The 16,333-nt window shown below is 35.7% G+C and overlaps 1 protein-coding gene across 1 annotated transcript; it reads left to right on the forward strand.

Annotated features, from left to right (window-relative positions):
- The first annotated feature begins 13,578 nt into the window (after window positions 1-13,578).
- On the forward strand, window positions 13,579-15,925 carry LOC137829307 (uncharacterized). Its single transcript, XM_068636112.1, has 3 exons — window positions 13,579-13,585; window positions 13,870-14,052; window positions 15,654-15,925. Exons 1-3 carry the CDS (start codon window positions 13,579-13,581, stop codon window positions 15,923-15,925), a joined length of 462 nt encoding a protein of 153 aa, XP_068492213.1.
- The last annotated feature ends 408 nt before the right edge of the window (window positions 15,926-16,333 follow it).

Below are 16,333 nucleotides of genomic sequence, written 5' to 3' on the forward strand. Positions count from 1 at the left end.
CCAACACACCAACACTAAGATTGATGATCTTGATCCCCTCAAGAACACACAGCCAATCTCAGCAAACACAGAAACGAAACTTGTTCAGCAGAGTACAAGGATTACACTTGTTACAAAAGAAAATCTGAAATCAATACAAGCAGAATCCTATTCCACACACTTTGATCAATCACAAACTCTAAGCAATCTCAACTCTTTGAAAAACTCTTGTTCAAAAACTTATTTTCACAAATCTGTTTTTTTGAATATATTCAAAGATGTTGTTTGTTATCAAATCTTAATAAACTCTTAAATTGCATTTAAAGATTGGTCAAAGCATTTAATAACTGGAGCGTAAGCAGTTAAATCATTTAAAGCTCAGTCAAAGATAAAACAGTTTTTCTGTTATGGTCCCAAAACAAACAATCAGTTGTTTCCTCGAATCAATCAGTTATTTTGGTTTTAACAGCTCAACCATTTGAAAAACAGTTTTCAATCTTTTCTCAAAACATCTAAGTATAAAAAATCGGTTGTTTCGACAAAACAATCGGTTGTTTTAACTTAGTTTGAAAAACATTTTACTTTCACAAAGATTGAGAATGCCTATGCTTTAGATTTGATCAAGGGGTGGATTACAACACTCAAACTACCCCAGAACTAAACTAAACCAACACAGCAACAGCAAGCACAACCAAGGCTTCAACATCCTTCAAAGGGTTTGGATTCTTCAAAGCTTGAACACCACTTGGTTCAACACATCAAATACCACATGAACAGATTCTTCTACAATCATGAGCCTCTTGTTGTAGACTCTATAAGCATGACTATTTGAGGAATATTCAATGAAAATGCCATTGTCCATTTTTTCATCAAACTTTCCCAGATTTTCTTTCCCATTATTCAGAACAAAACAGTTGCATCCAAACACTCTTAGGTGGCTAATGTTTGGCTTCCTTCCATTGAGGAGTTCATAGGATGTTTTCTTCAAAATTGGCTTTATTAGCACTATATTCATCACATAGCAAGAGGTGCTAACAGCATCAGCCCAAAAATACTTGGGTAGGGAGGATTCACTTAGCATGGTTCTTTCTAACTCCTCAAGATATCTGTTCTTTCTCTCTACTACACCATTCTGTTGAGGAGTTCTTGGTGCTGAAAAATTGTGCAAGATCCCTGTCTTCTCACAGAATTTGCTAAATTTATCATTTCGAAATTCCCTTCCATGATCACTTCTTATTGAGCCAATACTGTTGTTCCTTGTGTTTTGTAAACCTCTAGCAAGTTTTTTGAAGGCAGAGAAAGTATCACTCTTTGATTCCAAGAAGAGTGTCCATGTGTACCTAGAAAAATCATCCACAATAACAAGAACATAATAATTGCCACCAAGACTCATGGTTCTTGAAGGGCCAAACAAATCCATTTGGAGCAGCTCAAGGGGACTTGAAGATGAAACAACATTTTTAAGTTTGAAAGAATTTTTAACTTGTTTCCCTTTTTGACATGCTTCACATATGTGGTCCTTCTCAAACTTAAGCTTGGGCAACCCTATCATAAGATCGTTTAAGATTAATTTGTTTAAGTGATTCATGTGAATGTGAGCTATTCTTCTATGTCATAACCAAGATTCATCATGTTTAGAAAGAAGACAACCAATGGAGCAAGGAGAAGAGATATCTAAGAGATAAACATTGTTGATTCTTTTACCAATCAACATTACTTTCTTTGAGTTGGGAAGGCAGATTTCACAAGAGTTTGATTTGAAGATGACTTGATAACCTTTGTCACATAGTTGGCTAATGCTAAGCAGGTTGTGTTTTAGTCCTTCCACATACAAGACATCATGGATTAGAAATATACTCTTGTCTCCTATAGATCCTCTTCCAAGAATCCTTCCTTTGTTGTTGTTCCAATATGTCACATGCCCTTCTTGTTTGAGGATGATGTTCACAAACTTAGATTTATCTCCAGTCATGTGTTTTGAACAGCCACTGTCCAGGTACCACAGCTGCATGTTTTCCATCAATTTTCCCTACAAAAGAGAAGTTCAAGTGCAAAGATTTGGTCCCCTTACAAATGTGGGTCCTTTGGATTTATATTCATCACATGGAACTTCAGAATTTTTGGCAATCCATCTCATAATACCTTTAGGAACAAAATATTTCCTAATTTTACAGAATCTAACTGAGTGACCTCTCTTCATGCAGTAAAAGCATGTAACAACCGGTTGTTTCGATATAACAATCGGTTGCTTTTCTGGCATTTTTGAAAAAGAGTTTGAAAACTAATTATGTGGATTAAAATCCAATCCAGCTTTCCAAAAGCACAATTTTGAGATGCCAAGTCACTCTCAAAGTTATATTTACCTTTTGAAAGCTTATCCACAGTTTTTACAAGGTAGTGAACCTTCTTTTCAAGAGATTCACAGTTTTCACAAACAAGAGAGTCACACTTGCAAGAAGAGTTTTTGTAAAGAATTTCAAGGTTTTCAAAATCTGTTTTTGAATTTTCCAATTCTTCTTCCAGTGCTTTGACTCTGTTTTCAAGCTAGTTGTTCATACCTTTCAAACGATTGTTCAAGAGAGTCAATCGGTTAGCTTCTTCATGAGTTTCTTTAAATGCTTGAAGCAATTGACTATAGTTTTCAGCATTTAAGGAGGCACAAGAACTTACACTGCTTTCACTGCTTGAATCATCTTCCTTTTTAGCCATCAAACAGAGATTGGCTTTTTCAATTTCACTTGAAGATATGCTTGATGAGTCATCATTGCAGGCTTTTCTTGATTTTCCTTTCTTCTCTTCTTTGTTTAGTCTTTTGGCTTTATTATATCCCTGCTCACCACATTCAAGGTATGCATAATTGTTAGTTTTAACTTTGGTAGGGTTTTTGTTATCATACCTTTTGGATGAGTCTCTTTTGTTGATTATTTTCTTCAAGAATTTTTTGAGTTTCTTAAATAGCATGCTAAGCACTTTCTCTTCATTCTCATTTGTCCCATCATGAATTACTTCTAAAGTGTCCCACATTTCTTTAGCTGATTCACAATGCGAAATCTTGAAAAATTCATTGGAGTTTACAGCAGATGTTATGATATTCTTGGCAATGCAATCAAATTTGGGATTTTCACTTTCTTCATTAGTCCATTGGGACCAAGGATTTTTAGTAAAAGATCCAAACTTTTCAATTTTAGGAATGAAAGGACCATTTTCAATTACATCCCAAATTCCATGATCAATAGATTCAACAAAGATTTGCATTCTAGCTTTCCAATACTTATAATTCAAACCGCAAAATAAAGGTGGTTTGTTAATTGAAGCACCCTCCTCAAAAGGTAGTTTTTCAGCCATAGAAAAAATATTTTAGGATCAAACTTGAAAATTTTTCAAGTATCTTGCTCTTGATGCCAATTCTTAGAATATATGGCCTTAAACGAGAGCGGGGGGGTGAATTGTTTAAAAGATATTTTTGAAAACTTTTTGAGGTTTAACAAAATTCTTTGTGTGAATCCAGAACAAGAATCAAGTTAGCCAAGAATATAAGCAATTAAACAGCAAAGCAACAGAAAAACAAACAATCGATTGTTTATACCAGTAAAGCTTAAAAAACAGAATTAAATGAGTTCAGAGTAAGAGAGAGATACACCAACAATTTATACTGGTTCACTTTTAAGCCAAGAGCTACATCCAGTCCCCAGAAAACCACTGGGTGATCCACTAAGCAATCAATCCAGATTACAATACACAAACCACCAAAGTAGTGACCTTGAACCCTTCAATAAACACATTCCCTTTAGCAAAACACACCAAGAGTATTGATCTTGACCACCTCAAGAACACACAACACTCTTTGGCAACACAACAACAAAAATACAGTAGGTTGAGAAGGGATTACACTTGTTCACAGTACAAACTGAAATCAATACAATTGCAATCTTATTCCACTCTCTTTGAAAACTCAAAGCTTGATGTGAATGTTCAAATCTTAGAAACTTTGTCACAACTCAAAAACTCAAATTTGTTTCTCTTGCTTGTTTGAAAACATAAACAAACCATTTATATTTTCCAAAGATTGGTCAAAGCATTTAATGAAGGAGCGTATTCAGTTGAAAAACATTTAAAGCACAATCAACAACCAAAACTAAATTCTGTTAGGATTTTCAAAGAAACAATCGGTTGAAACCACGAAACAACCGATTGTTTGGTTTGACAGTTAAGTCAACCAAACTAAAACAGTTTTCAACCTTTTCAAAACTCCTAAGAGTAAAACAATCGGTTGATTCTACAAAACAACAGGTTGTTTTTTACTTAGTTGGAAAAACACTTGATTTCAAAAAGGTTTTAAATCACATCAGTTTTAGATTCATCAAAGGAGTGGATCACATTCTAATCTACCCAGATCCCTCCCAAACATAGCAACTACACCAGCCTTTCATCAAACACTTTGGATTTGGATTCTTCAAAGCACTTGATCACTCTTGATCAACAATGTTCTCATAAGTAAAATCTTACTCTCTAAGGTTATAGGAAAAAAATGTACCAGTATAACTCTTTAAAGAGTCTGGGTCAAACTCATTGGCCATAAGATAAGCGGTATCGAAGGCAACTGGGAGGCTTGAGCAAAATTTGCAAACCTCCTGGTCAACCGAAGCTAAGTCATCTAAGCGCCGAGCAACTTTGAAGTTGGGTTTTTGAGTCCAATACAGGGGAAACCCCTCTAGAAGGTCGGGATGCTTCTTATTAGCTCGGACCTTGAGGAAATGGCCTTTGAAATTTTTGTAAGACGATTGTAAAAGGATAAGAGTTCCCCTTCCATAAACGCTATTTACAAAGACCCGGAGTTGACGATCTAGTTTCTTCACCTCGAAGAGGTAAAGGAACACGTCAACAGAGGGTGGGATGTCGAGTTGGTCGTAGAGGATAGAGATGGCTCAGACGAATGCCCAGCTATTGGGATGTAGGTGGCAAGGGCCACGTTGAGCTTGGTTAGGAGCTCTTTTTCAAAAACTGATAAAGGGAGGCGAAAAAGGACTCTTTTAAAAAAAATGGCGTAGAAGTATAAAATGGGTCTGTTAGGGGATATGGCTTCATCACAACATACGAACTCGTTTACGTCACAAGTGTCTAAGAAAATCCAATCGTCTTATTTGCCGGAGTGGCATTTACTCTTCCTAAGGGTCACTATTTTCTCGTGGGAGGTATAGGAAGATGTTTTAGTTAGGAGGTTTGGCGGATCCCAAGGGTACAAAGATTTATAATCTATGGTTGGTTGCATCTAAACACAATCACACGCAGAAAGCGAAAAAAACTCAGACCCAACACAACAAAGAAACAAGCAAGGCAAGCATAAATTTAGGAATTCGTACAATAGAAGAACAGAAGAGAAAAACCTAACATGCATTTTAGAATTCATACGACAACCTACAAGTGATCAACCTTAAGCACATATATTAACAGATAAAAGCAGAAAATGATCACAGGCAGAGCATGCAATCGTAAAAAGATGAACATTTGGGGTTGAGGAAAAGGAATACCTTTTGTGATTGGGCAAAAAGAATCTTTGAGAAATGCGTGAAGAACTTTGAGTAAGGAGTAAGGAGAGTGTGAAGTTTACGAAAGTGTCGAACTAAACGTTCTGGACGAGGTTTAAGAGGAAAAGAGAATTTGAAACGATGGAGTTTTGCTACCAATAATACCAGGACACGTGTACATGTGGGGTCGCATACAGTATAACATCACTTCAAAGACGCTTCGTGCACCGCGCCTCACCTACTCCTGAGAAATAGTCGTATCAATTGTTGCTCAGGAGACTCTTCACTTCGCCAAAGCTCAGCTCGAGCTTGGGGGGTTGTGTGCTAGTCGTAGTTCAGTTCTCGGTAGAAATTCTGTGACTGCTCGGTTCTTGGGTAGAGCAGGGGGACAACTCGGTTCTTGGGCCTGTGTGAAATTCGCGTAAGTGGCCTTTTTCAAGGATGGGCCCAAGGTGTGCAAGAGGGTTGTTACGTAAATAAATTGATATACACGTGCTTATAGATATATTTGGGGTATAATATTTGTTATTATTATGTATATTTATATTTGATATTATTGGGTAATTTTTATTATTACGTGCCATTTCTGTTGCATGTTTGTTGCACGTGGCTAGTTGCTAGTAACCCTAAGTAAATAGGGAGATGCATTGATAACGAAAAGTGGGTCAGCGGGTAGCACTGAATGAGTGTGTGCCTGTTGCATACAGTTTTCTGTTAGAAATAAAAGCTAACATGATTATTTTTCAGTTAAGATTTGCTTATCTCCAGGGAGAGTAGTTGCATGTTGCATGTGTGGTTATAAAAAGGGCCTAAGACCCTAGAGGAAGGTACGTTGTTTTAGCACACTACACTAAAACTGTTACTTTTGGTGAACCCTAGCTGACTTAATCGTTGGAGTGTAAACAACAGGTAGGGCACCTTTTATCCCAATAGAGCCTTATTCTAACATCGAGAAGGATATGTCAGCCTGATTCCCGAAGAGGTAGTCCGGGAGGAGGCGTTCAACCTACTCAACCGATGGGAGAGTCAACTGGCGAGAACAATTATTATTATTATTATTATTATTATTATTATTATTATTATTATTATTATTATTATTATTATTATTATTATTATTATTATTATTATTATCCTATTGGCCAAAAACAAAAGCTTTAATTTTTAAATATTTGAAAAAATATTTTTTTTCTCAACATACAAAAATGGATTTTCTATTCTAAAAAGATAACTAGTTTTAATATTTTCTTGAAAGTCTATGATCATTCCTTTAGTAACCCTATATTAATAAAGAAAATTATTTAAAAAAGAATTCTTGAATTTCTTGAATAATCTTCCCTTCCAGTGTTTGATTTTAATTGTATTATTAAAATATGAGATGGAATATTTAAATCAAGAACCCCTTCACATTATAAAATAGTTAAAGATATATTATGTTAATAATATGGTACATGAAGGAATGTAAAAAATCAGTAGTTTCTTTTCTATATTTTATATAATCGTAGAAGGTGAATTTTAGTTCCACTTAATTGTAAATTTGGTGTTTTAGTTTTATAAAATTAAATAATTTTAATTCATCATTTTCTGTTACTCGAATTCTAATACTTAGTTACAATAATATTAATTACTTATGTAAGTAGGATATAAATAACAATGTTCAATAATGAGATTTAATATTAGTCATAAACTATATCTTATTATCAATTATATAATATGTTAATGTCGAACTAAAGTTGTCTAGTTTTACAAGAATTAAATGTTAAAGATTTTTAGAAAGAACAAAATTAGGTATTGATGAAATTATGGACCAAATTTTAAGAAAAAATGATTTTCAATGAAATCCAAATGAGTGTTTGATAACGAATTAAATGTTAAAGATATTTAGAAAGAACAATATTAGGTATTGATGAAATTATGGACCAAATTTTAAGAAAAAATGATTTTCATTGAAATCCAAATGAGCGTTTGATAAGAAATCAGAAAACGTTGTCTAGTTTTACAAGAATTAAATGTTAAAGATTTTTAGAAAGAACAAAATTAGGTATTGATGAAATTATGGACCAAATTTTAAGAAAAAATGATTTTCATTGAAATCCAAATGAGTGTTTGATAAGAAATCAGAAAACTTCCAAATTAATGTATTTGTCGTAATTTGTTTAATCATTGATTACCTTCTGATAACCACAAATACCTCTTATGTACGTGGATTGATATTTCTCTAAGACAATTGTTGTATGATTCTCCCATAGAACAATTTAAAGATTTAAAATAATTATATAAATTTTGTTGATTGTGACTATACACCATGTTTTAGTGAGTGGTCTTAATTAAGAAATTTTTGTGCTTGTAATAAAATTGTAACAAACAGAATGAAAACCTAATTAGTTGCCCATGGACGTAGGTTGCAGATTGGCGACCGAACCACGTTAAATCCTGTGTTGTTTATTTTCTGCAGTTGATTCGTGATTGTGTGTATTGCTTACGCGTGCATTTTTTACATCAAGTGGCATCAAAGCTTGCTTCGTTTACACACTAGAGATCCGATCAACAAAAATTAATCGACGAGACGTGAAAATTGTGGGTGCAGCGGCGTCCCAAAGCTAGGGTTTCGGAGGGGCGGCATGGGCGTCCCAAAGATAGGGTTTTGCAAGGGAGGCAACGACATCCCAAAGCTAGGGTTGCGTGTGTGTTTTGCAGGTGTGCTGGTCTGAGACGGCACGGAGTGCAGTGCGACGGTGGTGACTAGCGATGGTGGTGGTGCGAAGCGTGCCAGTGTGGGGCGGAGCGCCAGTGCAGTGGGGGCTGCAACTAGATTTGTTGGTGAGTGATTTTGGGTGATGCAATTTTTGTGTTCTTGATTTTTTTAAAAAAAGATTGGCAAGATCTGAAATTAGTTGTACCGAGTATCTCACTAGTCGTTTGAGATGGCAGAAGACGGGAAGTTCCAAATTGAAAAATTCGATGGTACAGATTTCAGTTGGTGGAAAATGCAAATTGAGGATTTGCTAGTTTAGTTATTGAGCACATCAATAAAACGGATTCGATCTTAGCCAGACTTACGTCAGTGGGTATTAAGTTCGATGATGAAGTTCAAGCTTTACTATTGTTATCGTCTTTGCCTGGCAGTTGGTCTGGAACGGTTACAGCAGTTACCAGTTCAGCGGGACCCGATGGATTCACTTTTGAGAAGATTCGTGATCTCATTCTTGGTGAGGACGTCCGAAGAAGGAGTTCTGGGAAATCATCTAGTGAATCGCTATAAGTCATTAGAGGTAAGAAAAATATCAGAGATAGTGGGAGCAAGAACAAAGGAATGAGTCAGTCAAAGACTCGGGATTGGTCAAGTGTAACATGTTGGAACTGCAAGGAGGTGGGGCATTTTAGGAATCAATGCCCACATGATGAACAAGTCAACATTGCAAAAGATTTCCCAAACGAGGACGTCTTACTCTATTGTGTGGATAGTAGTGTCGATTCCTAGGTTATGGATTCTGGTGCTTCATTTCATGCTACCCACAGCAGTGAAGCATTGCAGAATCTAGTTATTGGAGACTTTGAAAAGGTAAGACTAGCAGTCAACAAAACTCTTGATGTTACGGGCATGGGTGACATAGTGTTGAAGACATCAGTCGGTTTCTGGACTTTGAAAGATGTCAGAGTTGTTCCAAGCTTAACGAAAAGTGTGATTTTTGTTAGGCAATTGGACGAATAGGGACATGTTGTGAAGTTCGGAAATCAGCAGTGGAAGGTTGTCAAGGGAAATCTTGTCATGGCCCGCGAAAGAAAGAGAGGTTCACTATATATGGTCGGATTATTGTCTGAGAGAGTGACCGTCCCAGTTCGGAAGATAAACAAAGTCCGGTTCACAGAATCTCGTGGGCAGAAGAGGGTTGTCTTTACAAGAGAGAAACCCAGAGCCATAGGTCAGATTTAGGATGAACGAGCATGGAAAGGTTCAAGTAGACCAGTCAGAGGTACTTATGGCAGTGGGAGCACAGGTCATGCTTCAGCTGAGGTTCCTAGACGACAGTGGGTTAGGAGAATCAGTATTCCAACTGTTGAAACATCTCCATAAAATTTCTTGTTGAGTATGGAGTATGTTTGTTCTCATGCTATTCCAGGATCCGGCAGTTCATGTTAGTGGGAGCTGGTACGAATAGAGGACGGGTCAGTGGTAGTTTCAGTCATGACAAACGTGTTGAAACTCAAGGGAGTTTCAACGAAGTCTTCAAGATGATTAAGAAGGCTAGTGGCAACTAGAGGTGGAACATTGAGTTCCGTTGACAAATTATAGAAGTACATGTACACAGTTGAAGCGCAGGTGAACATTGTTTCATGGCTTCAAGTGGGAGATTATTGAGTGTGAAGTCAGGACCAATTGGGCTGGGCTGACTAGACAACATGTTTTAGTGAGTGGGCTTAATTATTGTGTCCCCTCTATAATTTCTATTTAAGAGATCTTTGTACTTGTAATAAAATTGTAACAAACAGCATGAAAACCTAATTAATTGCCCGTGAACATAGGTTGCAGATTGGCGACCGAACCACGTTAAATCCTGTGTTATTTTTTTTTTTTAGTTGATTCGTGATTGTGTGTGTTGCTTCCGCGTGCGTTTTTTCCCATCAAATTCTTTCGCTTGTTAAACTTGTTTCTACACGTAGTGTTGTCTCTAACTACTACAAGCATATGACTTTTGTCTCCCAAATTGAATCTAAGTCAATTGACGAAGCTCTCAAGGATGATAAATGGGTAGATGCCATGCATGAGGAACTACATCAGTTCACAAGAAATGATGTTTGGTTTCTTGTTACAAAGTCTGACCAGATGAACATCATTGGATGCAAATGGGTTTTCATAAACAAGTTGGATGAATCTGGAGTGATAACAAGGAACAAGGCAAGGCTTGTGGCTAAAGGTTATAATCCATTAGAAGGCATAGATTATGGTGAAACCTTTGCTCCAGTTGAAAGATTAGAAGTTGTAAGGTTGTTGTTGGCCTTTGCTTGTATGAGTGGATTCAAGTTGTTTCAAATGGATGTTAAGAGTGCTTTCCTCAATGGAATCATCAATGAGGAAGTCTATGTTGAACAACCACCGGGCTTTGAAGATCATCAACATCCTATCCATGTATACAAGTTGAAAAGGGCTTTGTAATGGCTTAAACAAGCTCCAAGGCAGTGGCATGAAAGGCTTAGTAACTTCTTTTATCCAATAGCTATGACAGAGGGATGATAGACAAGATTCTCCTTATCAAAAAGTCAAATTCTGAAATTATCTTTGTCCAAATATATGTTGATGACATCATTTTTGGTAATACCAAAGATAGTTTATGTGAAGAGTTTGTGGCTGCCATGCAGGGAGAGTTTGAAATGTCAATGATGGGGGAGCTTTCATTCTTTCTTGGAATACAGGTCAAGCAATCCAAAGATGGAATTTTCCTAAGTCAATCAAAGTATTGCAAAGAAATTCTCAAGAAGTTTGAAATGGAAAGTTACAAAGAAGCTAGCACACCTATGCCATCAAGTTGCTATATGGATGTTGATGTGGCTGGAAAAGAGGTAGATCAAAACAAAATATAGAGGGTTGATTGGTTCCTTACTCTATCTCACAGCAAGTAGACCGAATATCATGTTTGTCATGTCTTTATGTGCAAGATTCCAAGCAAATCCAAAGAAATCTCATCTCAAGGCTGCAAAACGAATTCTCAAATATCTCAAGGGGACAACCAATGTTGGACTATGGTATCCTTCTCACTCTCCTATACACTTAATTGGATATTTTGATTATGATTTTGCAGGGTGTAAGCTGGACCGAAAAAGTACAAGTGGGACTTGTCATCTTCTTGGATCAAGTCTTATTTCTTGGCATAGCAAGAAACAAGCTTGTGTGACTCTTTCCGCTGTAGAGGCAGAATACATTGTTGTTGAAGTTCTTGTGCACAAATTTTGTGGCTCAAACAACAACTAGAAGATTTTGGTTTAAAGATTAGCAATGTGCCTTTGCTTTGTGACAACACAAGTGCTATAAATCTTACCAAGAATCAGATTCAGTACTCAAGAACAAAGCACATTGAGATCTGTTATCACTTCATAAGGGATCATATGAACAATGGAGATTGTGAGATGAAATTCATTGAGACAAGATTGCAACTTGCTTATATATTCACAAAGCTTTTGCCAAAGGACAGGTTTTTCTTTTTAAGAAATGAGTTAGGTATTCTTGATTCACAAACTCTTTCTTAATTCTGTTTTTATCCCTTTCTTCATTCTATTTGTGAAGACAAATAGGGGAAGAACGTGTTGGTTTCTGTGTTGTGTATGCTGCAACTACAAAACTCTTATTTAAAATTGGAAAATTGTTTCTGCTATTGCCTGCTGCTACACTCACTGGTTTTGCACTATTTTTGGCTGGTTTTTCTACTCATTTGGTAAAGAAAAAAACTAGTTTGTGTGCCTTGATAACCTGTTGTTATATATGCTCTATGTATGCATAGTTTTTGTTTTGCAGGTGTTGGTTCAGATTCAAACAGATCAACACAAGCAACCAAGGATGATCTTGAAGCTTTGATGTCTCCAAATCCATGGTGTTTGATGAAAGGCTGAAGTTGTTGCTTGTGTGGGTGGGATCTGGGTCGATTAATGTGTAATCCACTCTTTGTTTAAATCTAAAACAATTTTGAATCAAAACCTTTTTGAAAAAAGATTGTTTTATAAAGAAGAGGAAAAACAATCAGTTGTTTTATTGTTTCAATCGGTTGTTTAACACTTAGTGATTTTTGAAAAGGGTTTGAAGTTGTTTGACTTGGTTGAATTTGTTGTCAAACTAATTCAATCGGTTGTTTCAAGAATTCAACCGATTGTTTGTTGAAAATCCATAATAGAATTTTTGTTATGTTTGCAAATTAGCTTTAAATGTTTTCTAACTGAATAGGCTCCTGCTTTAAATGTTTTTAACATCTTTTGGAGTATTTAAAAAGGTTGTTATACACTCTTAAAGTTTGATAACAGTTTTGAGACATTTGTGAAAGTGTGAAAACATATTTGAGTTTTCAAAATTCAAACTTTTGGGTTTTCTCAAAGAAGTGAAATAGGATTGCTGTAATCTTTTGATTTGATATTCATCAGGTGTAATCATTTCTTTGTCTCTTGTATTTCTGAATACTGGTGTGTAAGTGTAGAATCAAAGAGTGTTCTGATTTCTGTGGTGTTTGTGTGCCAAAGGAAGTGTGTGACTTGAGGTGTTCAAGGTCACTTCTTTAGTGGTGTGTTTGTAATCTAAATTTTGATTGCATAGTAGATACCCAGTGGTTTTTGGGGACTGGATGTAGCTTTTGGGATAAGAGTGAAGCACTATAAATTGTTTGTGTGTTTTTCTCTTACCCTGAACTCATTTAAATTTTGCTTTTAAGTTGTTTTAAACTCTGCTGATAAAAACAACTGGTTGATTTTCTGATAATCAACTTAAACAGTTTTTGATTGATTGTTTTATGGATTTCTATATCTTTGATTCTGTATTGAACTTCATTATACCTTCAAAGTTTGTGAAAATTTTTCATAAACAATTCACCCCCCCCCCCTCTTGTTTAAGGCCATATATTCTAACAATGATAACGATGATGATGATGATGGGATATAAGAGATGAAATATGAAATGAGATTAGATATGAGAAGAGATATAAGATGAGATATGAGAAAAGATATGAATTGAGAATAATATGAGATATGATATGAGATAAGATAAGAGATGATATATATATATATATATGATGATAATTATGATTATGATGATGACGACGATTGTTACGATGATGATGATGATGATGACGATGACGATAATGATGATGATGAAGATTACAACGATGATGATAATGATGATGATGATGATGATAATGATGATGATGATGATGATGATGAGATATAAGAGATGAAATATGAAATGATATTAGATATGAGATGAGATGAGATATGAAATGAGATATAAGATGAGATATGAGAAAATATATGAATTGAGAACGATATGAGATATGATATGAGATGAGATAAGAGATCATATATGAGATCAGATATGAGATGATATATGCGATGTGATATGAGATGATATATATATATATATATATATATATATATATGATGATGATGATGATGATGACGACGATGACAACAACGATGCTGATGATGATGATGATGAAATATAAGACATGAAATATGAGATGAGATTATATATGAGATAAGATGAAATATGAGATGAGATATGATATGAGATATGATATGAGATATGAGAAGAGATATGAATTGAGAATGATATGAGATATGATATGACATGAGATAAGAGATCATATATGAGATCAGATATGCAATGAGATATGAGATGATATATATGATGATGATGATGATTATGATTATGATCACGATGACAATGATGATGATGATGATGATTATGAAAATAACGATGACGATGATGATGATGACGATGATAACGATGATGATTATGATGATGACGATGATTATTATTATGATGATGATGACGAGTACGATGATGATTTTTTTATTAGCAAGGAATAAATAAAATAAAATGAGGCAGTTAAGGGGTTTCCCAACCTTTATACAAACACTTTAGGGGTGTCCCAACCCATATACAAAAATTGGCCAAAGCCAACCAGCACAAAACCTCACCAACATACAATCTATAGGCTCTACAGACCTCTAAACCAAACCTCAAATGAAAGGAACGGCAAACCACGCTAAAAGAAAAACCCTACTACCCTATTCGGGTTCATACAACCAGGCTTTATTCTAAACAATACACAAAAGATAAATCCTATTACAATCAAAAGTCTACAAACACGGTTACAAAACAAAATACAAAACAAAAACCATTGCCCACAACCAGACCCACAACACCATGCCAAAAGAAACCGCTCTCTTCAAACCTAAAAGACCCTTACCTGCCTGCCGACTTGCCCGATAGCCATAAAACCTGTTCACAATAGTCAAAACTTGCCATTGAATACACCAGAGGCTAACTCACAACCTGCAACCAACAACAAACCCATGCCGACCCATGATAGATTCCCCTCACCAGCACCGTCTGAATTCATCCTTACTTTTTAATTGAATTCAAACAAGCATTTGGGTCCATGCACCATTGGGCATAAGTGAACAAAACACTTGTACTTTACTCGTGAGCCAAGTCCACGCCTTGAGTTGGGCCAAAGAAAAAATTCTCATAATAGTCCACTCGCCTGTTCTTAAAGATAATTGAATTCCTCTTATTCCAAATTTCCCCAACCACAACAATCCACATACACCTTCAATACCTGTTTGTCTTTTGAGACATCCTTCCCAAATAAAATTGAGTGAAATGGGATCTGGAATCCCAATGGTAGACTATATCAAACCCAATCCACTTGCTACACAAACACCAGACCCTCCATGCTATCATACATTTGAAAAAGATATGACTCCTAGATTGCTCTTCTTTCTCGCACAAAACACACAAGTTACTTTCCATAAGAATCCCTCTTCTTTCCAGATTCGCATGTGTCGGTAACCTATCCACCAGAACTCTCCAAGCAGTAGTCATTGAATAGGGTAACCCCTTTATGCTCCAAAAGACCTCATACATAAAGCCATAAGTGCCTACTTCTGACATACTTAAACATTTGTAAGTCGAGCTAACCGTATAACCACCATCCTCATCCCCCTTCCAAACCCACTGATCCACGAAACCTAATGAAATAGTTTCGCCCTCCAACAAAGATATGAGCCCGAAAACTTCTCCCTGTTCCCACTCAAACAGGGCACGCCTCCAATCCACCTTCCACAACCACTTTTCATAAATCCAAACATCAGAATGATACACAATAGCACTTTTGTTCTTAGCTATCGAATAAAGCCTTGGGAACCTTAAACACAAAGCCTCACTCCCAAGCCAAATATTTTCCCAAAAATTAATATGTTTCCCATCCCCAAGCCTCCATGTGACTTTATCCTCGAATTGTAACCCTCATTCCTTTGATGCCCAAACCTTCTTCAAATCTTTCCACCCTGAAGGAATATTTATGGTTGTTACTGCCCTGTCGAAGTACTCTCCAATTGCCATACTTAGATTCAATATTCTCTTTCCACGGGTCACTCTTCGATGACTGTAAGATGAGGAAGAGGAGGAGGAGGACGATGATGCTGATGACAATGATGATGGTGATGATGACGACAATGACAATGATGATGACAAGAATAATCAAAATGGGAATGATGAGAACGATCATGGTGATGATGATGATGATAAGAATAATCATAATGGGGATGATGAGGATGATGATGGTGATGATAACAATGACAAGAATAATCAAAAAGGAGATAATGAGGACGAAAGTAGTGACAATGATAATAATAATGATGATGATAACAATAATAACGATTAGGACAAAGATAATAATGATGATGACGATGACAATGAAAATGATGATGATAAAAAAATTTTATTTATTAGAAATTTTGTATTTTACAATTTTTTATATAAAAGCAAATCATGAAGGGGAGAATTTCCAAAAATATTATCCTCACTCCTTGAAATTTTATGATCAAAATATTATCACTTGAGAGCAAGTGTTATAAAATTGAGGTCTCGTTTTATGTGAAAAATATTTTTTTCATATTATGATTTTTTTTTTCAAGTGCATGTCTTGTATTGTGTTTGTTTCTATGTTTTTTTGTTACCAAGATAAATATACGAGATGGATCATGTTTGTTTCCATCAATTTAAGCTGATTTGTGGACGTGAAAAGGTATGGTATTTGCAAAATGGTTTCCTCTAATGTATTTTCTCTTTA

This window comes from Phaseolus vulgaris, chromosome 7 (genome assembly GCF_000499845.2).
Source record: "Phaseolus vulgaris cultivar G19833 chromosome 7, P. vulgaris v2.0, whole genome shotgun sequence".
Classification (NCBI taxonomy): Eukaryota; Viridiplantae; Streptophyta; class Magnoliopsida; order Fabales; family Fabaceae; genus Phaseolus; species Phaseolus vulgaris.

Excerpts from the sequence above, each read along its gene's own strand:
- LOC137829307 (XM_068636112.1), top strand. Across the intron at positions 14,053-15,653 it reads CGATGATGATTTTTTTATTA|ATGAGGAAGAGGAGGAGGAG; the intron begins GCAAGGAATAAA and ends GATGACTGTAAG.